Source organism: Canis lupus, chromosome 2, assembly GCF_048164855.1.
Source record: "Canis lupus baileyi chromosome 2, mCanLup2.hap1, whole genome shotgun sequence".
Classification (NCBI taxonomy): domain Eukaryota; kingdom Metazoa; phylum Chordata; class Mammalia; order Carnivora; family Canidae; genus Canis; species Canis lupus.
The window spans coordinates 31,058,216-31,084,132 of record NC_132839.1 but is presented as its reverse complement, the minus strand read 5'-3'; the positions used below and the strand labels follow the sequence as shown (position 1 = coordinate 31,084,132).

The window sequence follows — 25,917 nt, the reverse complement described above, 5'->3', positions numbered from 1 at the left end:
TTTCCATGCCTCCACCCCTGTATCCTGTCCCTGCATTCTATTGCCTCTTCTTGCCAGCCCACATCTGTCCCACACCTTCTAGTCTTACACTCTTGCCTCAGCCCTGCCCCCACGACCATGCCTCAGGGTTCTTGCACACTTTCCTCATGGGTCACCCTGCTTCCTGCAATTCTGCAAACCAACCCCTCTCAGAGCTAGAGGTTGCAAAATTAATCTTCAATTACAGATCTGATGTCAGCCCCTGGGAACCTCCCTGGATTCCCTACTGCCTACCGAGTTAAGTACAGTCCTTTGTTTGGCTTTAAAAAAAAGCCTCCAGGATACCCAACCAAGCTCTCCATCTTTCTGGCTCACGCTGGACACCCGATGCTGTAGCCCAACATGCCCAGCTGTCTCACCTTTGTGAGCAAGTCCTGTGGTCTGCATCCTGCTCCCCGCTCTGCCTTTAACATGGCTCTGGCCCTCCAGGCCTTCCTGAATTGTTTTCTCTTTTGCAAATGTTATTTCTGACTGAGTATGTCCTTCACCTATAGAATCTATTTTGTTCTATGTATATTTGTTATTTATGGAGTCACTGTTACTAAACTGAATCAAATGAAATTGCCAATATCCCACCGACTTTGATCTACAAAAAAATGGCAGTATGGTCAAGTGGTGCAACATAATGTTTGCCACATGAGACAATTCGGCCCTTTCAGAGAATCACTAGGCCTGTTGTTCCTCATTGTAATCCTTGCCAGGCATGTCTAGCCCTAGTGCCCTGCACAGAGCAAGCATTCTTATTACTTATATTGAATTCAAATGAATATAAGTAAATGGTTTTTATCACTCTTTGCATTTTAGTTTTGAATAGGGAGCTTTGGGGACATTTTATTTAACCTCAGGAATCAGTGGAGGCTTTGTTTTGTAGAATAACTGCATTTCAGAAGAAGAAAGAGATGCATATGAAGAACTGCTGACACAAGCAGAAATCCAAGGCAACATCAATAAAGTCAACAGTAAGTAATGGATTGTATGAAGGAAATGGATTCTGCTGGAAGATACAAATTCTCCATGTCACAATATCAGCAAAATTCTCAATTTGTATTCTTGTAAAACTGCCTCCTGTGATGAGAATTGCACTCAGCGTCACTGTTGCTCTTAACTAGGGTACATAATCTGGCGGTTTCCCATGGAAGTTTTGGGTGACCATGCCCCCTGTCCATGCAAAGTATCTCAAGGTATCTCGAAGCTAGTTCAGCTATACCTTCCTGTCTTATCATAGGTTTCAGCGTATGTCATGTTTTGAACCTATCGTTTATTTGCACTAATATTGAGGGCTATTTAGTAAAAGATCATGACTTCAAGATTGTCATTTCTTGCCCATGATTATGTGACAGTGTTAGACTGGAATTTGAAAGGTATTATTGATGCCTTTATTCTTTACTACTTCCCAGTCATTAGTCTGCAGTTTGTAGAATTGTTTTTCTTACAGCTTGTATCATTTTTTGGCAAGTGAATGAGACTGGATAGGCCAGTGAAACTGCATGGTGGCAGGTCTGAATCCATGTCCCTGAACCTCTATGGAGTGGCACAGTTCAGTTCCTTTTTGTACCCATTTCAGTTGTGTGACTATAAATAGAAAACTCAGGTAATTAAAATAAAGCATCTATAAGTTCAGAGAAATTAATCTCTTTATTAGTCTTTTCTCCTCTCTCTAACAAAATTTGGTTTTACTTGAGGCAGTAAGGAATTCTGCTGACATTTATTTCCCCTAGGGCAACCTAAACAGCACCTACACACACATACACACAATGGATACACGAAAGACCATTTAGCCCATTTAATAAAGCATGTGAACCATCTGCCAAATTTAAACTTGGGAGTATCCACTGATTACAACACTCATAAACTCTGTCTTTGATTTAACCTCCTAGACAATCTTGGAATGTTCTTAACACCTTCAAAGAAACTATAGGTTTTTCCCAGGAGTTTGCTCCCAAGTCACTGGTAGTAACGTATCCAAAGGGTTCAAACAGTAATCAAGGAGGCCCAGAGAAAATTGATATAAATATCTAGGAGTTAACAACTGATTGGGTTTGAGAATTTCCCTCACACACAAAGCTGCTGAGAGCTCCTGGGTAACTTTTTTTTTAAGGGAACACCTTAACATTGTGGAATGCATGTTCCTCATCTTTTATTCTTATTTAATTTTGAGTATATTGGTGATGATACATGAAACACAATTTTAAGTTTCTCTTTCTGCTGTATTTGAAAGCTGACAGAGTCAAATTGCAGGAAGAAATTAATATTGCCAGGCAGACAGCTGAGGTCCATAAACTTAGTGAAGAAATGATTCCATAGCTTTTTGCCATCCTTTATTTTTGAAAAGTTTATAACCACTAAAATAGACTTTTTCATTTTAAATAAAATGCCTTCTATAAATGCTTTAATGTTCATTGACGTAATTTCCTGACCACAAATTTAATGCCACATTGGTTATACATTTTTAAATAAAAGGGATGAGATGATTTGCACTAATGCATAACCAGCTTAAATTATAAGGGGCACTGCAATGTTTGATGGCTTGAAATGTGTAGAACGTGATGATTCTGAAGTTATTTATCTCTCCTCATCTGAAAATGTATAGTTGGGCAGAGCTAAGAATAGTCTTGAAAAAACCCTAAAGTATATTTTAATAAGTGACATGACAATAAGACAACTATATGCTTTAAAATATATGAGTATAGCTACTTGACAAGCCTTTTCTTAACCCTGTCGGTTATTATAGTAAAATGTTAAGATGTCTACATTCATAATAGCCAAAAAGTGACATAAGTGACAGCTTTGATGGTAATGTCACCAGGTCTGTCGGCGGAGGCTTCAGCTTTGTGAGAACTGCAATCATTTTACTTTGCATGTGCGTTCCATTCATTACAAGACGTGTTCTGTTAAGACCAGGGCCGGAAATTTTGTTAGATGCAGCATATAAAAGAGTGGATAATGTCATTTTATTATTTTTTTTTAGAAGAAATGGTTCATAAAGAACATCTTAAGGATATGATTTGTGGTAGGCTTTTACCATCCAGTGGTGCGAACTCACATATTGGAGTTGTCAAACGGGAGGCAAAATGCTATCCAAAATAATGACAAACACAGCTCAGAGGCCACGGGTAACTTTCAGAGAATAGCAGAGTCAAAAATGCCCACTCACCTTCCTTTCTGGGATTTTTTTGTTGGACATATCAATTCTATCAATTTTTTCTATTTAGAGAGAGAGCACAAAGAGGGGTAGAGGCAGAGAGAGAGGGAGAGAGAGAATCCCAAGTAAGCCTACACCCCATGTGCAGAGCCTGACACAGAGCTCTATCCCACGACCCCAAGACCATGACCTGAGCTGAAAGTTCAGCTTTCAGCTGAAAGAGTTGGATGCTTAACCAACTGAGCCACCCTGGCGTCCCTGAAACCTTCTTTATAGGGCAAAATGCTGCTGTTTCTGTCCAGTTTGCTACTGCCTGGTGGCAGAGTGCATCACTCATTCTCCCAGTTGGTCAGCAATTCTCTTGCTTTTTCTGAAAACTATGATGAATCTGTTGTTTCAGGCACCCTCAGTTTGGTCACCAAAATTCAGGTCTTCATAATCTGAACATTGCAACTGGTAGAGATCTCACAGAGCCTATGGCTGAGTCAGATAATGTAAGCCAACACATTTGTGTGATCGGGGTTTTGTTTTTTTAAGGTGAAGTGATACTGGCACAGATTTATTTAATAATATGAATTTGGGTTATAATATTTTTTTAAAAACACACCTGAAGTGATTTTTTTCTTGAAATCATGCTTCACAGAATGCAAGAGTTGAGGGAGAATGTTCCAAGAACAAACCTATCAGTATGAAGCAGCACTGTGTCCTGGTGCTAACTGTGGCTGTCCTGTGGTGTGGCTTTGAGGGGAGGATACCGCAGTAGGGCAAGGCTGGCTTGGGGTGTTCACGTAGCTCCAGTCTCCTTCAAAGGCAGTACTAATTAATACACAAGGAGTATTCAAGAACAATGCCTATGGGATCTCTATGGTCCAGCTCTCAATGCTGTGGGGATCCGAGAGGTGTGAAGTCCTCAGGGAAGAGGTGAGACCAGAGCTGATCCTGAAGGGCAATGTTCTGTAGGGAAGTCATGCTAGACAGGAGTGATCTCATAACTCCAGCTCTGTCGGTGCTGAGGTCCTTTTAGGGACTTTCTCCAAGGGCTGGACTGACTTCCAGTTACTGAGCTATCATCTTCAAGTCTTTGCCTGTCCACCACCTGCAGCTTTTCAGAGTTCATGGAAAGGCACTACTTTTATTCTAATCCCTGGCAAGATGGACTGGTTGGGCAGGCAGCAGGGGAAAAAGCAGCCATTCTGACAGAATGTGACACCTCCTCCACCCCACTCAGGGCTGGCTGCAGTGGACCACATTAATGCTGCCGTTCAGGAAGGGGACCCTGAGAACACGCTGCTTGCACTGAAGAGACCAGAGGCCCAGCTGCCTGCTGTGTATCCCTTTGCTGCTGTGATGTACCAGAACGAACTTTTCAACCTACAGAAACAGAACGCCATGGTAAGTCTGAGGACTCCAGGTACGAAGGTATTAATTCTGAGTCAAAGCTGTGAGGAAGGCTATTTAGGAAAGGTGAACAGGGCACAGAGTCTGTAACTCAGACCTATCCCCAGTCCCACTGGCCTCCCTGTACCAATTCCCATGGCTGCCTTCCCCTTTAACTATTGCTTTTCATTTCCATAAAGAATCTTTGTAGTTAGGAAGCGCAGGCCACACTGTATAAATTACACATTGAAAACAAGTGGTTCTCATGCTCCGATTGTCTGATTTTTGAAGCACTTTGAATAATTTTTTAACTGCACTAAAATTTTTAAAAGATATATAATGGTTTCAGGTATAGAATTAGCTATGAATCTGCATTTCTAAGACACAAAGAACATTAACACCATGACTTTAATTTTTGTAAATGTAATATGCTGTTTAATATTCTAATGATGCTAAACAGTAATATATAAGGTTACAGTCATGAAAACCATGTGTACTGGTACAAGATTAACCCAAACAATGGAGCAGAATAAAAAATATTGGAAGCAGAGCCAATTATTGAATATATGAGAATGCTAGTATTTCAAAAAGGTGGAAGAAGGAATGAAATCCTTCTAAGTGTTTAACCATTTGAAAAAGAAAACATGACCTCACTGCACATATCAGAATAAATCTCCAACATAAAAAGTTAAATGTAAAAAGTAACTTAAACAATTGAAGTTCTAAGGAAATGTAGAAGAAGATTGGATTTTAAAAATGAGAAACAGCACTGTTCTACCAAAAAAAGGAAGAGGGGAGGCCAAAGGCATAAACAGCCAATTCACAAAGATTGGCGTATACTATGACAAACACACACACACAAATGTTGAAACTCATTCAGAAGTAAATGTAAATTAACACAAAATACAGTTATTTTGAGAAATCAGATTGGTAGCATTGAGAGATCTGACATAGGCATAAATTTGGCACAGCAGACATCTCCTCCATGGCCGACGGGAGCATGAAGAATGCACCCTTTCTGGAGGATGATCTCAGTAATGTGCATGCTGGTCTTTTACCCATTATCCTGACAGTTACATTGCTAGGAAAAGATCCTAAGGAATATGAGTCAAAAAAGTTGTATTCACAGGGATGTTTAACACACAGTCTGTCATACCGAGAAGCAAGAAACAAACCACATGTTTAACAACAATTGCACATACTAATATCGAGTGGGGAAAATGAGACTGAAACATTATCTAGAAGTAGTTCTGTAATATGAATAAAAATAAGTTCTGTTTAAAAAAAACCTATAAATGTTTGTATGAATTAAAAATAAATAAATGGATGTACACTAAAGGGCTTGAGTGGGAGGATTTGTTTTCTTGCTTACCAAGAGTTCTTGTTCTCTAAGTAGGAAGATACTATTTTGTAATAAAAGAAAAATACATTATTTTCCTAAAAGTTCTTTCATTAAGAGTTTCTCCTGCATCACCAGCTTCATCAAGGCTATTTACATGCTAGCCCTGTCATTCTTACCTAACTGGTCAGGGTCAGCCTGTGTTTGTCCCACCCTGCTGCTGCTTTATTTTTCCTTATCCTTGCTGCTGTATACCATGTTAGATATTTGTGGACAATTCCCAGAAGGGGTAGAGGAGGTGGATCTCAAATGATTCCATCCTGCTCTTTTGGCTGTAATTCTATACCTTCCTTATGTGTTAAATTTATAGTTAATATAAGAAACTCGGATAAAATTTGCTCACATGCTCCCATTTGCTTTGGAAGGTAAAATTATGCCTTGTTACTCTAAAATCAATTGCTGTGAGATACCTATGGAGAACTAGAAAGCTATAATGCACTTTAATATAAATATTACATTGTATGTATTGAATACAGAAAATATCCTAAATGTAAATACTGTTATCAGCATTTATTTCTATTCATTTTATGCTACCTCTGTGTTCCTTGAATATAATGGAAGAAATAATCCATTTGAAGTTGGACCAAGTCAGAATAAAATAGTTGAATGGAAGAGAACATTGAAGGAGGAAGGTGTTCAAAAGTCTCAGATTTGGTTTTTTTAAAGTTTTATATGAGTACATTTGACACAATGTTACATTACTTTCAGATATACAAGATAGTCACTTGACAAGTTTATGCTTTATGCTATGCTCACCACAAGTGTAGCTACCATGAGATGTATTCTTTTTTAAGATTTTATTTATTTGAGAGAGAGAGACAACATGAGTACAAGCAGGGGGAGAGGCAGGCAGAGGGAGATGGAGAAGCAGACTCACCCCTGACAGGGAGCCCAACACAGGGCTCAATCCCAGGATCGTGGGATCATGACCTGAGCTGACAACAGATGCTTAACTGACTGAGCCATCCAGGCACCTCGAGATGTACTTTTTTAAATAAGCCAAATCCAGAATTATAAATCATACTTGCTTTACTTCAAATACCCAGACCTCCTAATACATTTTAAAATTTCTACCCAATTATTGGGACACCTGACTGGCTTAGTCAGTTGAGCATCCGAATTGTGACCGATCATGTCATGGGTCTTGATCTTATGGGTTGTGAGATTGATTAACTTTTTTAGGGACTAGAATTGAAATTGGGTTAATGATTTTGGTTTACTTTTCTGAGGTTACAACTTATAGGTAAAGTTCTCCCCTTTTTTCCTTACCCTTAACTTAAACTGAAAATCACTACCTAAAATCTCAACTCACACTATGAGACAGTGACAGTGTCATCTAATCCTTTGCTTAATTGTTTAGTAAGTCTGAGACTGTAAGCAGCTAATATAACTGGAGATAAGAATCAGCTAGGGGAATGCAGTTGTTTGAGTAATCATAAACCATCGGTTGTCATTAACTCTGTCCCTAAAATGATCTGCTAAGAAAAACCCCACTCACTTGTTCTTTAAAGCTAATGAAAAATAAGTGACATTGAGTCCCCTCTTTCTCCTAGGTTCTCAAAATCTTTAACTGTTCATTGTTCTTTGAAATATGCATGCATTCTAAAGCCCCATCACACCCATAAGGCATGTAATTTGGGAAACTTGTATTGCGTTTATTTTCCAACAGAACTACTTGGCCCATGAGGAGCTCTTGATTGCAGTGGAAATGCTGTCTGCGGTTGCTTTACTAAACCAGGCCTTGGAAAGCAATGATCTTGTGTCTGTGCAAAATCAACTCAGAAGCCCAACAATAGGCTTCAACAATCTGGATGAATCGTATGTAGAACGGTAAGGGAACATCTTCCAAGCCTCCTTTTATTCAGAAATGTGTGTTTGGCAGATCTCACAAATTAAAGATTTGCTCCTTCCTCAGGAAATGCATCTATCTGTCCTTATTTCCTTAATAGTCCTTCTCATATGAGTCCTTTTTTACAGTAGTTCTTTTAGGGGGACAAAGAGTCTTAAAACGATCATGTTGCGGCAATTAATATCTGACTTTGTCATTACCAAAGATTATTTGATAGGCTAAAAATAAAAGAGCTATTGAAAACATATCTTCCCTTGGGCTTTTTATTTTACTGATGAGGGAACTAAATCTGGATTTAAGGGCTGCCTGCTGGGCAACTGAATCCCAAACCCCATTGCTTTGATTGTTAAACCCAGGGAATCCTGAAACCACAGTGGGTCATGGCAGCGGGTGACAACCTCAGTTTAGTATCTTCCATTTCATGTTCCTGAAATATACTACTAGATACATGAAACACTACAGCAGCTCTAGAGAGAAACTTAAGGGGTCAGAATAAGTAAGGAGTCTATTAGCGATTCAGTAAGAAAAAAGCCCAATTTAAAAGGAGTAATTTTGCAGCCTGGATTCTTGTTAACCACTAGGGGGTGATGTCTGCCTAGATTCTGACAAAAGCTCTTTTCAGCTCCAGATTCTAGCGGAACTGCTTAAATAGAGGCTGAGTCATTCTCTTGCATTGTGTATAGATGTACAAGAAAATGTAAAAGCCTTTAGATTTTTTTCAAATGCTTGATCACTTGTCTGTGTAGAGAATGACCACAAAGCAGTAGGACAGAGGATTCTCTTTTTCAGTCTTCTTGGAGAAACTGACGCTGTGGTTCTACTTAAATTTGGCTACCTGATTAATAGAACTCCTGAGTCTGTTACCAAGGTAATTTATTTCTACCTCCACTATTTCTAATGACACCATTCTCTTCCCCAAGTTTAAAAACCTTAAGTTCGACTTGTTTTCCTCTGCCAGGCACACTTGTGCTGTGAACAGCCTGCTCATTTCTCTCCCCATCAGCAGCCCTCTGCACGATGTTGCCATTTCCCAGCTGCCACCTAATTTGACTTTTCACCTCTATAATAACATCCAAATTGTGTCTTTTCTGTCCTCATTTATCCTCACCTAACCAGACTTTGCTCCTGTCCCTCAGTGCTTAAGTGGAAGACAGAGCTGGTGAGCTGGTCCCTTCCTTACAAAGCTTATAGCCCAGGGGCACCTGGGGGACTCAGTGGTTGAGCATTGTCTGCCTTTAGCTCAGGTTGTGATCCCGGGGTTCTGGGATCGAGTCCCACATAGGGCTCCCCGCAGGGAGCCTGCTTTTCCCTCTGCCTGTGTTTCTGCCTCCCTCTGTATGTCTCTCATGAATGAATAAATAAAATCTTTTTAAAAACCCTATAGCCCAGGGGAGCTCTAATGGGACGTCTTGGTGAGGTCATTGTCACGACTGTCCCACAGATTTCACATCATCGCCCCTGCCCTCTAAATAACCATACTGCCTCCCTCCTGATCACCCATTTTGATTACCAAAATCCCTCCCTATCTCCCCATGCCCAATTTGCAAATAACTCATCAAGGAAATAGTCTTACCACCCCATTTGAGAACCCCTTTTACAGCCTCAGAGTTCGAGTATTCTATATGGGAAACTTGGGGAAAATTTTTGCTATTTTTCATAATCTTTTTAAAGTTTGACCTAAGTACTTTCTGGATCAGCTGAATGACCAATAACATCCTGAGATTTCAGGGTCCCCCTTGGTTCTCGGACTGACAGTTGATTGGGCCCAAGAGATCTCCCACAGCCTCACATTTTACCTTCATTGTCAGCTTTTTACCCTGGTTCTCGGAAACCCATGCTGGCAGATTTTCAGATTGAAGAAAGTTCACCATTGTACTTGTGCGTGAGCGTACACGTTCTTCATAGCACAAAGGGTGGGGCAGGGCCACCTTGATGAATTCACACAAAATGTCTACCTCATTACCATGGCCTCCTCCCTGGGCCTGTGGTTTCCCAGAAAGACACTTCTGTCTAATTCTCACAGAAATGCTGTAGAGTTGGTGTTGGCTCTAGGCATATGCTGTCCCAGATTAATTGTTCTAAAATGTAGCTATGGTTACAGTGCTCTCCCTGATTCCTGGCTCTCCTCTGCAATAAGAACAGACTCCTCTCTAAACATGTTGTTCTGACCTTAGCTCCAGCTGCACCTCTCCCTGTGCCTTGCACTTGGGTCAAGCTGGATACAAATACACCATGTGCTTTCTGGCCTGTCTGCAGCTGTGCGTGCTCTTCTCACCATGGAAATGGGGTGACTGTCGCCTCTCCTGGCACCCTGCTGGAGCCACCTACCACAGATGATGCTTCCACAAATTATTTTGATATTTCTCCTAGCCCCAGCTAGGGTCATCTCTCCTGAGAACTAGTGTGATGTGGTTAAAGGAACATAGATAGCATTGGGGCCAAAAAATATCTGAGTCTGACTTTTGATGGCCTTTTCTCCATCTAGAGAGCACAAAAACACAGCTCTGCATCTGCAGAACAGCATGAGGAGTAAATGCTTAGTTCAGTGCCTGTGTCAGGCAAGGTGTTCCACCTGCTAAGGTTTTCCTTCCACTTCTCCTTCCTTGGAACTCCATTATTTCTACTTTTAGGACCCTTCTTGTGCTCTGCTTTTATATCCTCTTTGAGTTTTTGTCTCTTACCCACTGGACGGAAAGCTCCTTGAAGTAAAGGCTTTGCTTTATTCACCTTGATACCCCTGCCATGTTTGCCACAGGCTTTGCCACATTTGTTTGATGTTAGTAAACATCACTGAACTAGATTGGCATCATAATCTTCTCAAAGCTTCAGAAGTCCCTTTGGAAATGTGATGTTACTGGTCTGCCCATAGCCAACAGTGAGGAGCACTCTGAGAGTCATGGAGGGAGGAGACTTGGACCTCTCTGGGAGGGTGAACTGCGGAGTATTTTCTGTAGCTGGTACCTAAGTGCTAGAGACTAATACTCACATGGAAAAGCCTTGCAGCTCTGTCACATGACTCCTAAAATCTCTTCCCTTTGGCTACTGTTTGTTCATCTCTAAAGAAACAATGGGCAATTATGGGATTTTTTTTCTCTGTTCATCTTTAAGCTTTCTCATGTTATCCCCATTGGATCATGTTAAGCACATGAAATGTGCTTAAGGAGTTGGCACTTTCTTGCAGAATGCTCTCTTTCTATAAGGGATGCTAAGGAGTACAAATTGACATTTATCCATCTTGTTACTGGTATTCAATATTATTGTTTATGTATTACTAGTGTAACAGAGTGTTTTCTTAGGCTTCAAATTTTGATAAGGTTAAAATCTCAAACATGACTGTTATCCACTTACAGGCCTGACTTTGGTGATGCTTCATTCAGCCACAGTTAAAGAATCATCACCGCCACTTTTGAATGATGTTTTTCTCTCTCAAACTACACTCTATAGAAGGCACCTGAGTGTTACTTTAAAGCATGCAGAATTTTGAGAAAATCTGTCACAACCAGGAAAACATTTTTAAACATAGTGTGATATTACTTTTTTTAACTTCTGCTGTTAGCAATCCAAAAGTGCTATATAGAAGCTAAAATACATAGTGAATAAATATGTACATAGAGGATTCGTCTTTATTTAGTTTGCAAAAGCAAACTAAACTATTGAATTTCTTTACTTTGGGCTAGAATAGATCATTTTAGCTTATGGTTGTAACATGGTCCTATGATGTGTAAATGGGAAAATTGACTATTGAGAAATGACAGTTTCTTAGTGACATATCAAGATGGATAATTTTTTCCCTACAATTTCCCCCCAAAAGACAAGTAATTTAAGTGATTGGCCAAGTTCTCTTTTCCAGAGGGTTGTTCATAGGGAGGAAGGTCAGGGGTCAAAATGAGTTATAAGAGTGCCCTTGCAGTGAGCAGACACAGAGGGAGGTTTTTGAGGAGCTGCTGTAAAGCCTTAGGAGAAATGGACAGATGAGGAGGACTTTGCAATATTCTGGTTCAAGTCATGTATCACGTCTTCAAGGAAATGTACATTGAAGATGTGTGGTATACAAGGTTTCTGGAATTGCATTTGTATTTTATTTGATTCCTCATTGGGCATGTTAGACTTCAGGGTAGCCCATCTGGGTTAAGGTTACGGGGGTAAAGGTCTCTAAAGCTCAAATTTTGGAAGGAACAAGAAAAAAAATTTTTTAAAAAAAAAACACTTGGGACACCTAGGTGGCTCAGTGGTTGAGTGTCTGCCTTGGGTTCAGGGTGTATTCCTGGGGTCCAGGACTGAGTCCCACATCGGGCTCCCTGTGAGGAGCCTGCTTCTTCCTCTGCCTATGTCTCTGCCTCTCTTTACGTATCTCTCATGAGTAAATAAATGTTTTGTTTTGTTTTGTTTTGTTTTGTTTTGTTTTGTTTTGTTTTAAAGAACCCTTGATGCAAAGATTGAGAACCTTGGAGGTTCTGAATTTTATCACGTAAAAGTTATCTGAAGTCTGAGCAGAGCAAAAAAAAGTGCAAAGGGATGGAAAATAAGAAACAGAGGGGGGAAAAAAGCAATTTCACAGAATTGAGAACTTCAGGGTTTTGTTTTTTTGGGTTTTTTGCTTGCATTAGGTATGAGGTTGGATTTTGAGGCACTTTCATTAAACAGCATTTGTACATAAAGTATCTTTAGGGAAAAAAAACACCATTAGTATAAGTGAGCTTACTATATGTTCACAAAGCTGCAAGACAATTTTATATGCTTTTCAACTCTTAAATCTTACAATATCTAATTTTGGCCACAAACCAAATTTAAGATGCATGACATGAACAAAGATTGAATGCCTCTGATGAGTATAATGATTGTTTTCTCTTCTACAGTTACACAAATGCACTACTCACCATTAAACTGGAAGCCTTATCCCAAGGGCAAGATAACTTAAGCTGGAATGAAATTCAGAATTGTATTGATATGGTTAATATTCAAATTCAAGAAGAAAATGATCGTAAGTATAGAACAGTTCGCTTCTCTTAGCATAATGAGAGAATAAAGGTGTTTAGACAACTTAGTTTCCTAGATTAGGGCTGCAAAGTTTTTGTTCATGTTGCTTTTGAGAGTACACTCCTCTGATAGGCATATATATATATATATATTTATATATAGATTTTATGCCTATAATACTGCACCAACATATTATACACATTACAAAACATATGTAAAAAGACATTAAAAGGATAGAATAAAAATACATAGGTAGAAGTCCTCATGTTTTCTTATTTATTTGTACTTCAGAATTGAATACTCTAGGTAACTCAGCTTGTTAGGCACTCAACTTTATCTTGACCTTTCAATTGGGCATTTTTTTGAAATACAACATAGGTTCCTGCCCTAGGAAAAAACTCGAAACGCAAACTAACCATTGTTTTAGGATCACAAATCACAATGATTCACCAGTGGTTTGGGTGCTTTGACTAGGGCAAATCAAGGGTAGGACTCCTCTGTTTGGGTAAGCAAAACAGAAGATCAGATCCCATCTTTGTTTTCTAACTTTTCCCTGGTTCTTTCTGGCAATATCCAGTCCAGGTCTGCTTTGGTGACTTCTATATGTTCTGCTTATATGGCAAAGGTGCATTGTTCTCAGTGCTAAATGGTTGTATTTTTACTCTCATTCTTTTTTTTTCTTTAAGATTGATTGATTGATTGATTTGAGAGAGTGAAAGTGCGAGCAGCAGGAGGGTAAAGGGAGAACCTCAAGCAGACTCCCTGCTGAGCATGGAACCCCACATGGGGCTCAATCTTACATCCCTAAGATTGTGATAAGCTGAAGTCAAGAGTCAGACTTAACTGACTGAGCCACCAAGATACCCCTTTACTCTCATTCTTAAATTGATTAAAAAGCAGGGTGGAGGATGCCACTTTGTCCCAGACTAACAAATAGAGCCTTTGCTTTTTTCAGGAAAAGCATGTCGTAACAAATAATATTTGTATAACTTAAAAAAAAGAATGGGTTTTTTGTAGGTGGATATTATTCCTAAGCAAAAATATCTTTGGACTGATACGGCATTTACCTCTCCAGGCAACTGTACTACTGCTATTTTCCATGGGCTGTATAACATGGCCACTATCATATTTCTTCTCATTTTCATGTAATGAAGGGCACATGCCATAACCACAACAGTTATTTCAGAGACTTCCTTATCATATTTCCTTTCTAGAATTTGTGGAATTCAGTGCAGAATATTTAATATATCTGTGCTTTGGTTTGTTTTGTTATGTCAAACCATGGTATTTTTGTTTAAAGTTCTTGAAGTATTGAGTTTGATATCCTATGTTTAGATAATTGCTTTAAAAGCGAAATAAATATACCATTGTGGACAGGTACGAATTGCACAATATAGTAATTAAATCATCTAAAAGAGCTAAGGATTTTTCATGGACAACTTGAAAGTGCATTACCCTTCCTATCCCACGCCTGCCACACATTTCAAGGTTTAACCATGTGTCTGAATTGTGATATGGATAAGGATTTGCAGCCAATGGGACATGACAAATGTGGAAGGTGAATTTAATGGAGAATCTGCTAAATGCATTTCCTCAGATTTGGATGCTCTGTTGATTTCTCACTGAAAAGTTCCAGTAGAGCCATAGAGGAGCATCATTTTAACCATGTAGTCTAGACAAGGTATATTTCTTTCTTTGAATTTTTGCTTTTTTAATTTGGTAGGTATTCTTCTTTGTAGGTTACTTCATCTGGTGTCTCAAATACAAAATCTGTAAGAGAACGCCCACTTTTTCATTGGATTAGAATGTTATAGTCTCATGTGATGGTTTAAAAAAGTTGGTCAGGCATCTCTGTGCTGTCCACAAGAGACCCATTTTAGACCTAATGACACCTGCAGATTGAAAGTGAGGACAAGGTGAACCATTTATCATGCTAATGGACATAAAAAGAAACCTGGAGTGACCATACTTATATCAAAGTAGATTTTAAACCAAAGACTGTAACAAGAGATGATGAAGGGCACTCTATCATAATAAAGTTGGATCCAACAAGATGATCTAACAATTATAAACACTTATACCCCCAACATGGGAGCACCCAAATATATGTCAATAACAAACAAAGAAATACATTGATCATAATACAATAATAGTAGGGGGCTTTAACATCCCACTTACAATAATGGACAGATCATCTAAGCAGAAAATCAACAAGGGAACAATGGCTTTGAGTGATACATTGGACCAGATGGACTTAACAGATATAATCAGAACATTTAATCCTCAACCAGCAGAATACACATTCTTTTTGGGCACACATGGAACATTCTCCAGAATAGATCACATACTGGGTCACAAATCAGGCCTCAGTGAATACAAAAAGCCTGAGATCATACCATGCTTCTTTTCTTTTTTTTTTTTTTTTTTAAGATTTATTTATTTATTCATGAGAAACACAGAGAGAAAGAGAGGCAGAGACACAGGCAGAGGGAAGCAGGCCCCATGCAAGGAGCCCGATGCGGGACTCGATCCCAGGTCCCCAGGATCACACCCTGGGCTGCAGGTGGCACTAAACCACTGCGCCACCGGGGCTGCCCCATGCTTATTTTCTAATAAGCACAGTGCTATGAAACTTGAAGTCAAGCACAAGAAAAAAAATGGAAAGACCACAAATACATGGAGATTAAAGAACATCCTACTAAAGAATGAAGGGATTAACCAAGAAATTAAAGAATCAATTTAAAAATACATGGAAGCAAATGAAAATGAAAACATGACAGTACAAAACTTTTGAGATGCAGCAAAAGAGGTCACAAGAGGGAAATATATAGCAATACAGGCCTTCCTCAAGGAACAAGAAAAATCTCAAATATACAACCTAACCTAAAGGAGCTAGAAAAGGAAGAGCAAATGAAGCCTAAACCCAGCAGAAGAAGGGAAATAATAAAAAGCAGAAGTAAATGATAAATAGAAAACAGTAGAACAGATTAATGAAACGAGGAGCTGGTTCTTTAAAATAATTAATAAAATTGATAAACCTCTAGCCAGATCAAAACAAAAAGACAAAGGACCCAAATAAATCATGAATGGGAGAGATCACAACCAACACCACAGAAATACAAACAATTATAAGAGAATATTATGAAAAATTTTATACCAACAAATTGGGCAACCTGGAAGAGATGGATAAATTTCTAGAAACATATAAACTACCAAAACTGCAAGAGGAAGAATAGAAAATTGGAACAAACCCATAACCAGCAAAGAAATTGAATCGGTAATCAAAAATCTCCCAACGGGAATGCCTGGGTGGTTCAGTTGGTTATGCATCTATCTGACTCTTTATTTCGACCCAGGTCATGATTTCAGGGTTGTGAAATTGAGCCCCTCATCCTGTTTCACAGTGTTCTGGAGCCTGCTTGAGATTCTCTCCCCATCCCTCTGTCCACCCCCGACCCCTTCACTTACACTCTTTCTCTCAAAAGAACAACAAAGCACAAAAAACAAAACAAAACAAAAACAAAACAAAAAAAAAAAACAAAGAAAACTCCCAACAAACAAAAGTCCAGGGCTAGATGGCTTCCCAGAGGGAATTCCATCAAACATTTAAGGGAGAGTTAATACATATTCTTCTCAAACCATTCCAAAAAACAGAGATGTTAGGAAAATTTCCAAGCTCATCCTACAAGGCCAACATTACCTTGATTGCAAAACTAAAGACCTCACTTAAAAGAAGTATGGGCCAATTTCCCTGATGAACATGGATATAAAAATTGTCAACAAGATGCTAGCAAATTGAACCCAATAGTACATTAAAAGAATTATTCACCACAATCAAGTCAGATTTATTCCTGGGTTGCAAGAGTGGTTCAGTATTTGCTAATCAATCAATGTGATACCCCACTTTAATAAAAGAAAGGATGAGAACCATATGATTCTCTCCATAGATGCAGAAAAAGCATTTAACAAAGTACAGCATGCATTCTTGATAAAAACCCTCAACAAAGTTGGGATAGAGAGAACATACCTCAACATCATTAAGGCCATATACAAAAGATCCACAACTAACATCATCCTCAATGAGGAAAAGTGAGTAAAGTCTCAGTATACAAAATCATTGTACAGAAATCTGTTGCACTTCTATACACCATTAATGAAGCAGTAGAAAGAGAAATCAAGGAATCAGTTCCATGTATGACTGCACCAAAAACCATGAGATACCTAGAAATAAACCTAACCAAAGAGGCAAAAGATCTTTACTCTGAAAATTGTAGAACCCTCATGAAAAAAATCGAAGATGACACAAATAGAAAAAAATTCCATGCTCACAGATTAGAAGAACAAATATTGTTATAATGTCTGTACTACCCAAAGCAATCTACACATTAATGAAGTCCCTATCAAAATACCACCAGCCATTTTCACGGATACAGAACAAACAATCCTAAAATGTGTATGGAACCACAGAAGACCCCAGATAGCCAAGGCAGTCTTGAAAAAGCAAAGCAAAGCAAAGTTGGAGACATTACATTTCTGGACTTAAAGCTATGTTACAAAGCTGTAGTCATCAAGACAGTGTGTTAACTGGCATAAAAACAGACACATAGATCAATTGGACAGAATAGAAAACCCAGAAATAGACTCACAACTATGTGGTCAACTAATCTTCAACAAAGCAGGAAAGAATATCCAGTGGAAAAAAGACAGTCTCTTCAAATGGTGTTGGGAAAACTGGACAACACCACGCAGAATGAAACTGGACTATTTTCTTACACCAAACACAAAAATAAATTCAAAATGGAGAAAAGACCTAAATTTAAGACCAGACGCAATCAAAATCCTAGAGAAAAACACAAACAACCTCTGTGACATCAACCATAGCAACTTTCTACTAGATGCGTCTCTGGAGGAAAGAGAAATACACAAAAATGAATTATTGGGACTTCATCAAGATAAAAAGCTCTGCACAGCAAAGGAAACTGTCAACAAAACTAAAAGGCAACCTATGGAATGGGAAAAGAATTTGCAAATGACATATCTGACAGAGGGCTATTATCCAAAATCTGTAAGGAATTTATCAAGTTTAACACCCCAAAACCAAAAAATCCAGTCAAGAAATGGAGAGAAGACATAAACATTTTTTCAAAGAAGACATACAAATGGCCAACAGACACATGAAAAAGTGTACAACATCACTCATCATCAGGGAAATACAAATCAAAACTACAATGAGATGCCACCCCACACCTGTCAGAGTGGCTAAAATTAACACAGGAAACAACAAATGTTGGTGAGGATGCAGAGAAAGGGGAACCCTATTATACTGTTGGTGGAAATGCAACCTGGTGCAGCCACTCTCAAAAATGGTATAGAAGTTCCTCAAAAAGTTTTAAAAATAGAAATACCCTACAACTCAGCAACTGTACTGCTAGGTATTTATCCAAAGGATACAAAAATACTGATGCAAAGGGGCACATGCACCACGATGCTTATAGCAGCATTATCAGCAATAGCCAAATAATGGAAAGAGCCCAAATTCTATCACTTGATGAATGGATAAAGAAGATATGGTGTGTGTGTGTGTGTGTATACATACATATACATAATACATAACAAATATTATTATATATATTATAAAATATAATATTCCATTGTGGAATGGAATGGAATATTAGCCATCAGAAAAATGAAGTCTTGCCATTTGCAACCACATGGATGGAACTAGAGAGTATTATGCTAAGTGAAATAAGCCAGAGGAAGACAAATACCATGTGATTTCACTCATAGGTGGAATTTAAGAAACAAAACAGATGAACATATGGGAAGGGTAAAGAAAAAAAGGAGAGAGGAAAACAAGCCATAAGAGACTTCATGAGGAGCGCCTGGGTGGCTCAGCAGTTGAGCCTTTAGCTCGGGGCGTGATCCCAGGATTCTGGAATCGAGTCCTGCATTGGGCTTTTGCGAGAAGCCTGCTTCTCCCTCCGCCTGTGTCTCTACCCCTCCCTGTGTGTCATGAATAAATAAATAAAATCTTTTTTTAAAAAAGAGAGACACTGAATAATCGAGAACAAACTGGAGGTTGATGGAAGGAGGGAGGTGGGGGATGGGATAGATGAGTGATAGGTATTAAGGAGGGCACTTGTTATGATGAGCGCTGGGTGTTACATGTAAGTGATGATTCACTAAATTTTACTTCTGAAACCAATATTACAATATATGTTAATTAACAAAAGTTTAAATAAAAGCTTGAAACACTAAAAGAAAGTAGTGGGAGAACAAATAAAGAGCTCCATTCTGGTTGTGCTGTTTGATGTGGGAGACATCTTATGTAAGCAGTAGACATTCTAAACCCTCTGTTCTCCTTATATCTTATGTTTTTATTTTGGTCACCTTAATTGAGTATCTTTTTCCTAAAAGCCATCTTTTATTTACTTTTTTATGCAGATAGCTCAACAGATTCCTAGGCATAGAGTAAGTGCTTAATAAATGTTTAATAATTTCTCAAAAATAAACCTCTTTTCCCCTCAAAAAAAAAAAAAATAAAGAAGTGGGTCATAGACTGAAGCTCAGCAGTGGGATTATCCCTTTTCTTGTAAACAAAGGAAGTGATGCAGATGTGCCCAGGAGGCTTCTGGGTAGGTGTTTCAGCTCCCATGAGGTCATTTACTATGACCTCAGCAGCTTGTATTCTTAGAAACATACCAAACAAAAACTTGAACAAGTGATTTCAATCAAGTCAGCTGGAATGCAGTCATTCCCAGGTGATTGGCCGTTAGGAACACATATTCTCTTTCTCAGATGTAGTTCTGTTAAGATCATTTTTGGATGGGGTGTTTGAAAGTATTTAGAACAGTCTATGAAAGGGACCTTGTGTCTAGGGTATGATCTGAAGTATTCCGCTCTCTAGGTTATAATTTCTATGGTAAAATGGTGATACCTTGTGTGTGAATAGTACATACTTTCCTGAGTTCTTCAGTGTTTTGAGATAATGTAACTTGCATGTTAGAGAAGTATTTTTGCTTATTCTTCAAACAGATTGAAGTGTTATAATCTGGAATAATTTCTGGGCGTTTGAAATTGTCCCTTCTACAGATAAGTCTTTTCATTCTTAATGAGGTGGTGTTTATGGGTATCTATTCAGAATATACTTTGCTAAATATTTTTCTTTAATTTGAGCATCAAGAAGAAGATAGTTCTTATAAATTACAGTACTTACTGTTTCATACCATGTCATATTTGTAAAGTGTGTTTGAAAAATAGCTAACAAAATGGCAATAAGTTTGGCCTTAAAAATTTTTATTTTCTAAGCTTTCTGCTGGTTAATGTTTAGTTTCTTTACTAGTTTTTATCCATCAGCACTGACCAGGGAAGCACATACCCCTGTTAGTGTGTGTATGTGTGTGTGTGTGTATGTTCATAGACAGTTGACCCTTGAACAATGTGGGTTTGAACTGCACGGGTCCACTTATACTTGGATTTTTTTTCATCATTACAGTACTATAAATGTATTTTGTTTTCCATATGGTTTTCTTAACATTTTCTTTTCTCTAGTTTATTATAAGAACACTGTATGTAATACATAAAAACATACAAGATACTTGTTAGTTGACTATGTTATCAGTAAGGCTTCCTCCAATCAGTAGTAAGCAATTAGTAGTTAAATTTTGGGGAGTCAAAAGTTATACATGAATTTTTGACTGCATGAGGGATTGGTGCTCCTAACCCCCACATTGTTCAAGGGTCAACTGTATATTAAGTATATTCATGAATATACATACATACACTAGTATTTTATGACTGGCTGATAGTTTTTTTTTTTTTTTTTTTTTATTCATGAGACACAGAGAGAGAGAGAGAGAGAGAGGCAGAGACACAGGCAGAGGGAGAAGCAGGCTCCATGCAGGGAGCCCGATGCGGGACTCGATCCCAGGTCTCCAGGATCGGCGCCCTGGGCCCAAGGCAGGCGCCAAACCGCTGCGCCACCCGGGCTGCCCTAGTTTATTTTTAATAATTAGGTGGTACTGAGAAGGGGCCTCCAAATAGATATCTTTTGCTAGAGTTGCAGAAACTTGTCAAATTCCATAGCTTGGCTTCTGTATTTTTCATTCCTGGACCTTATAGTCTATTTCCTAAGATCCTGTGGTGTGGTAGAGATGGTAGAAAGTTGAACTGGTGAATATGGTTATTCTTCTTTTGGTATATCCATGAATTAGGGCTCCAGATGTTATTTTACCAGGTAAAATGTTATGGAAACAACTTGTGATATTAATCAGCCATATTCAAATCTTAAAAATATCCTAAAACATTAGTGACTGTTTCATTAGTGACTGTGTTCATTTCTGTGGAGCCTACCTTACACTTCCAGCTACATGTAGCTACTTAATTTTTTTATTTTTATTTTTTTAATTTTATTTATTTATTCATGAGAGACACGGGGGGAGGGGGAGAGAGAGAGGGTGGGGGAGAGAGAGGCAGAGACCCAGGCAGAGGGAGAAGCAGGCTCCATGTAGGAAGCCCAAAGTGGGACTCGATCCTGGGACTCCAGGATCATGCCCTGGGCCAAATGCGGTGCTGAACCACTGAGCCACCCAGGCTGCCCTCATGTAGCTACTTTAATAATTAAAATTAGATAAAATTTAAAATTAAGTTCTTCAGTTGTAGTAGTCACATTTTAAATGCTTAGTACTTACATATGGCTAATAGCTACTATATTGAACAGGCCCGATAGAGAACATTTTCATCATCACAAAATGTTCTACTAGACACCATTGGACTCCATTGACCTGGAAATTCACTCTACTGGTCTATAGGGAATTGATTTTGAACTCTCTCTGTTTTGGCATCCTTTACAAAGTGATGAAGTAGAGTAATCAGAAGAATAGAAAGCATTGTAGAATGTAAAGGATAGAAGAATGTAATCCAAACGTCTTGGTACTTTAGTTTTCTTTTCTGTACATCTTTATGTTAAATTCTTCCAGCCCTGTTATTCTTTGGTTCCATCATCTACTATCTTGGCACTGCTGTCTAAGTGAGATTTACACTAGAAATTAGCATTCTTGTGCTACTTGTATGTAAAGTAGTCCTCCCATTTTATAACAGATTCATTGAGATATATATATATTCATATATCATAAAATTGACCTGTTTATGTGTTTTTATGGTGACTTTTATTGTACTTAAAAAGTTTTACTACCATCACCACTGTATAAATTCAGAACATCTTCATCACCCCGAAAAGATACTTGGTACCCATTAGCAATCACTCCCTTTCCCCCTCTTCCTATCCCCCACCAACCACTAGTCTGCTTTGTTTCTATGGATTTTCCTATATTATGAATATTTCATATAAGTAGAATAATGTAACTAACGTGCCTTTTTATGTCTCCCTTCTTTCATTTAGCATTATGTTTTCAATGTGTCTGTGTCAAATACTTCCTATTCTTTCCTAGGTTAGGTAATATGCCATCCTATGGGTATACATTTTGTTCATCAGTTGATGGATATGTAGGTTGTTTCCACTTTTTAATTGTTAAAAATATTTTTATAAACATTCATGTGTAACTTTTTATGTCAACCTGTGGTTTCATTTCCCTTGAGTGTATGAACTTAGGAGTTTAACATTTTAAGGCACTGCCAGTTTACCAATATGACTGTACCATTTCCTGTTCCTACCAGCATTTTATGAGAGTTGCAATTTCATCACATCCTCACAACACTTGTTATTGTTTGTCTTTTCTATTACAGCCATCCTAATGAGTATTAAGTGATATCTCATTGGGATTTGGGTTTGCATTTTCTTAATAGATATTGATAATATCTATTAAGATATTATCTGATATTGAGTATCTTTTCATGTGATTACTAGCTATTTGTATATCTTCTCTCAAGAAGTATATTTCAAGGCCTTTATCCATTTTAAATTGGGTTTTTTTTTCATTGCTGAGTTATAAGAACTCCATACATACTTGGTATACTCGTATATAAGGTATAAAGTCTTTATCAGATACAGAGCTTGCAAGTATTTTCTCCCAGTCTGTAGATTTCTTCACTTTCTTTGGTGTTTATGAAGCACAGAAGTTTCAATTTTTACAACATCCCATGTATTTATCTTTTTCCTTAGCTGTGTTTCTGGTGTCACATTTAAACTTACTGCCCACCCCAAGGCCACAGACTTACTCCTGTTTTCTCCCTAAGTGTTACATAGTTTAAGCTTCTACACTTAAATCTGTGATCCATTTTAGGTTTGTTTTTTTTCTTGTTTTTTGTTTTTTTTGCATATGCTTTACTCTTATGCGTGTGGATGTCCACTTGTCCCAGTGCCATTTGTTATAAAGACTTAGATCTGTTGAGTTGTTTTGGCACTCTTGTCAAAAATCTATTGATTGGGATGCCTGGGTAGCTCAGTGGTTGAGCGTCTGCCTTTGGCTCAAGACATGATCCCAGTTTGGGGATGAGTCCCACATCAGGCTCCCTGTGAGGAGCCTACTTCTCCTTTGCCTGTGTCTCTGCCCCTCTCTCTCTCTCTCTCTGTCTCTCATGAATAAATAAATAAATATCTTTTAAAAAAAAAATGAACGACTAAGTTTAGGGCAGCCCAGGTGGCTCAGCGGTTTAGCTCCGCCTTCAGCCCAGGGTGTGATCCCGGAGACCCAGGATGGAGTCCCACATTGGGCTCCCTGAATGGAGCCTGCTCTGCCTGTATCTCTGCCTCTCTCTCTCTCTCTCTCTCTCTCTCTCTCTCTCTGTGTGTGTGTATTTTCATGAATAAATAATTAAATCTTTAAAAAAATCTATTGATCATAAATGCAAGGGTTTATTTCCTTTTTTTTTTTTGCAAGGGTTTATTTCTGAACTCTAAATTCCTTTCCACTGATCTGTCCATCTGTCCTTATGCCAGTATCATGTGGTATTAACTGTAGCTTTGTAATAAGTTTTGAAGATGAGAACTCCCATTTTGTTGTTTTTTCAACATTGGTTATTCTTGGTTCCTTGCATTTACATATGGATATTAGATTCAGTTTGTCAATTTCTGTTTGAAAAAAAAAAGGCAGCTGGGATTTTGATAGGGATTACACTGAATCTATAGATCACTTTGAAGACTATTTCCACCTTAACAGTATTAACTCTTCAGATCCATGAGCATAGGATGGTTTTCAATTTATTTAGGTCATCTTTAGTTTTTTTTTACATGGTGTTTCATAGTTTTCAGTGAACATGACTTGTGCTTCTTTGGTTAACTTTATTGCTCTGTTTTCCTTAAGTAATTATAATATGTGATTGGAACCCATCCCAAGTGGAATTTTCTCCTCAATTTCATTTATACACACTTACGTAATGTGTATAAATACAGTTGATTTTCCTACATTTATCTTGTATCCTGCAACCTTGCTGTGCTTGTTTATTAGCTCTTATGGTTTGTGTGGAGGGGGGCCCCATCCCCCTTTCTAACTTAATCTTTGTCATAGGTGATTCTAGAAAACTTACAATGTACTATGACTTAAAAGGAAAACTTTTTTTTTTCCATAGGAATTGTAGCTGTAGGACACATCAATGAAGCTATTGATGAAGGGAATCCTTTGAAAACTTTAGATACTCTGCTGTTACCTACTGCTAAGATTAAAAATGTGGACCCAGACTATGCCCAGCACTACCAGGATGTTTTATACCATGCCAAAACACAGAAACTTATGGTGAGTCTTAATAGGTTTGTTGCTTTTAACTTTACAGAGTGGGTTGGGGAAGGGGAGCTGGGAGGGAGGATTTTCTTTACTTGTTTTTCCTAAAGCTTATGAGCTGCTTGTCCCAGCAAATTGCCTATGGATCAAAATGGAAATAATAAGGCTGTTTTTATCCATGTGTCAAATGTGAGTAGGAAGCTGGTTCCAGAGCTAATTGCTACTTCTACTTTAACTAAAAACTCATCGCTGGGTGAATTCTTGTTCAGAGTTCAAGTCATTGGATATTTACTGAGCACTTACTGTATAGTACAGTGTATAGAATCTGATTGGGGGGGGAGTACAAAGAACACACAACACTTGAAGTTCTCTGTCCTTATCCTTAAGATGCTAAGAAACTGAGGCAGTGGGCAGTCTGGGTGCCTCAGCAGTTTAGCACCGTCTTCGGCCCAGGACGTGGTCCTGGAGACCCGGGATTGAGTCCACCCTTCATGGAGCCTGCTTCTCCCTCTGCCTGTCTCTCTCTCTCTCTCTCTCTCTGTCTCTCTCTCACTGTCTGTCTCTCATGAATAAATGAAATTTAAAAAAAAAGAAACTGAGGCAGTGAGCATTCTCATATAGTATAGTTAAATAGCAGTGAGATGAGTATATGTCAAAACAAGTCCTGTACAGAGTGGTTCAGAGACAGTGGATTGTTGTAGACTAGAGTCTCAAGAGGAGTGGTCATGGAGACAGAACAGGAGCTGTACCTGAAAGGGAAGGAGTAGCTGGTTAGGTGGGTAGGAAGCAGGATGGCGTAGGCAGGGAATAGGAGTGAGGAGTGTGTGAGCATGGTGTGTTCTCCACATGGGAGGAGACTGACCTGGGTACCGTCCCCTTAAAAAGAGAGGGTTTTTTCATCACTGCAGAGCTTAAACTGACCATGGGAGAAATTCTACAGACAGCCATTCTTGGAAGGGTACTGAAGGCAAAGTTGATGACTTGGTCTCTGACAGTGGAAGTGATGCTACGTGGGACCTACCCACTTGTAGCTATCATGTTGCCAGGTGCAAGCCAAACCTCAAAGAGGTGGATGTTTCCTCTGTGTAGGTCTTCACAACCCAGAGACAGTCTCATCTGAAACAGGAAAAACATATTTTCCTAGAGCAAACATTTATTGAGTACCTGCTATTTGCCATGCATGATATTAAATACTTGTATGTTTATTATCTCATATAGTTTTCATAATCATAACAACCATATGAGTGATCTATCTTTATTATCATCTTACAGATAATGGAATTTAGACTAAATAATTTGTCCAAAGCTATCCAAGAAGTAATTAGTTCTACAACCATGCCCTGGTGTGTCTGATTCAGAAACATATGTTATTGTGCATGGAGGCAGATGGAAAGGATGCTTATTCAACCATTTTAATAGCAAAAGACCCAAAACAATATAAATATTCATCAAGAGGGGG

General features: G+C 38.5%; 1 protein-coding gene across 2 annotated transcripts in view; it reads left to right on the top strand.

Annotated features, from left to right (window-relative positions):
* IQGAP2 (IQ motif containing GTPase activating protein 2) overlaps positions 1-25,917 on the top strand; it is a 287,229-nt gene that overhangs the window by 178,545 nt on the left and 82,767 nt on the right. For both annotated transcript variants that reach the window (XM_072794591.1, XM_072794582.1), the window contains exons 9-13: positions 911-998; positions 4,410-4,573; positions 7,627-7,787; positions 12,663-12,787; positions 24,310-24,473. In XM_072794591.1, the coding sequence (XP_072650692.1) occupies positions 911-998; positions 4,410-4,573; positions 7,627-7,787; positions 12,663-12,787; positions 24,310-24,473 (702 nt within the window). The remainder of the gene's footprint in view (positions 1-910; positions 999-4,409; positions 4,574-7,626; positions 7,788-12,662; positions 12,788-24,309; positions 24,474-25,917) is intronic.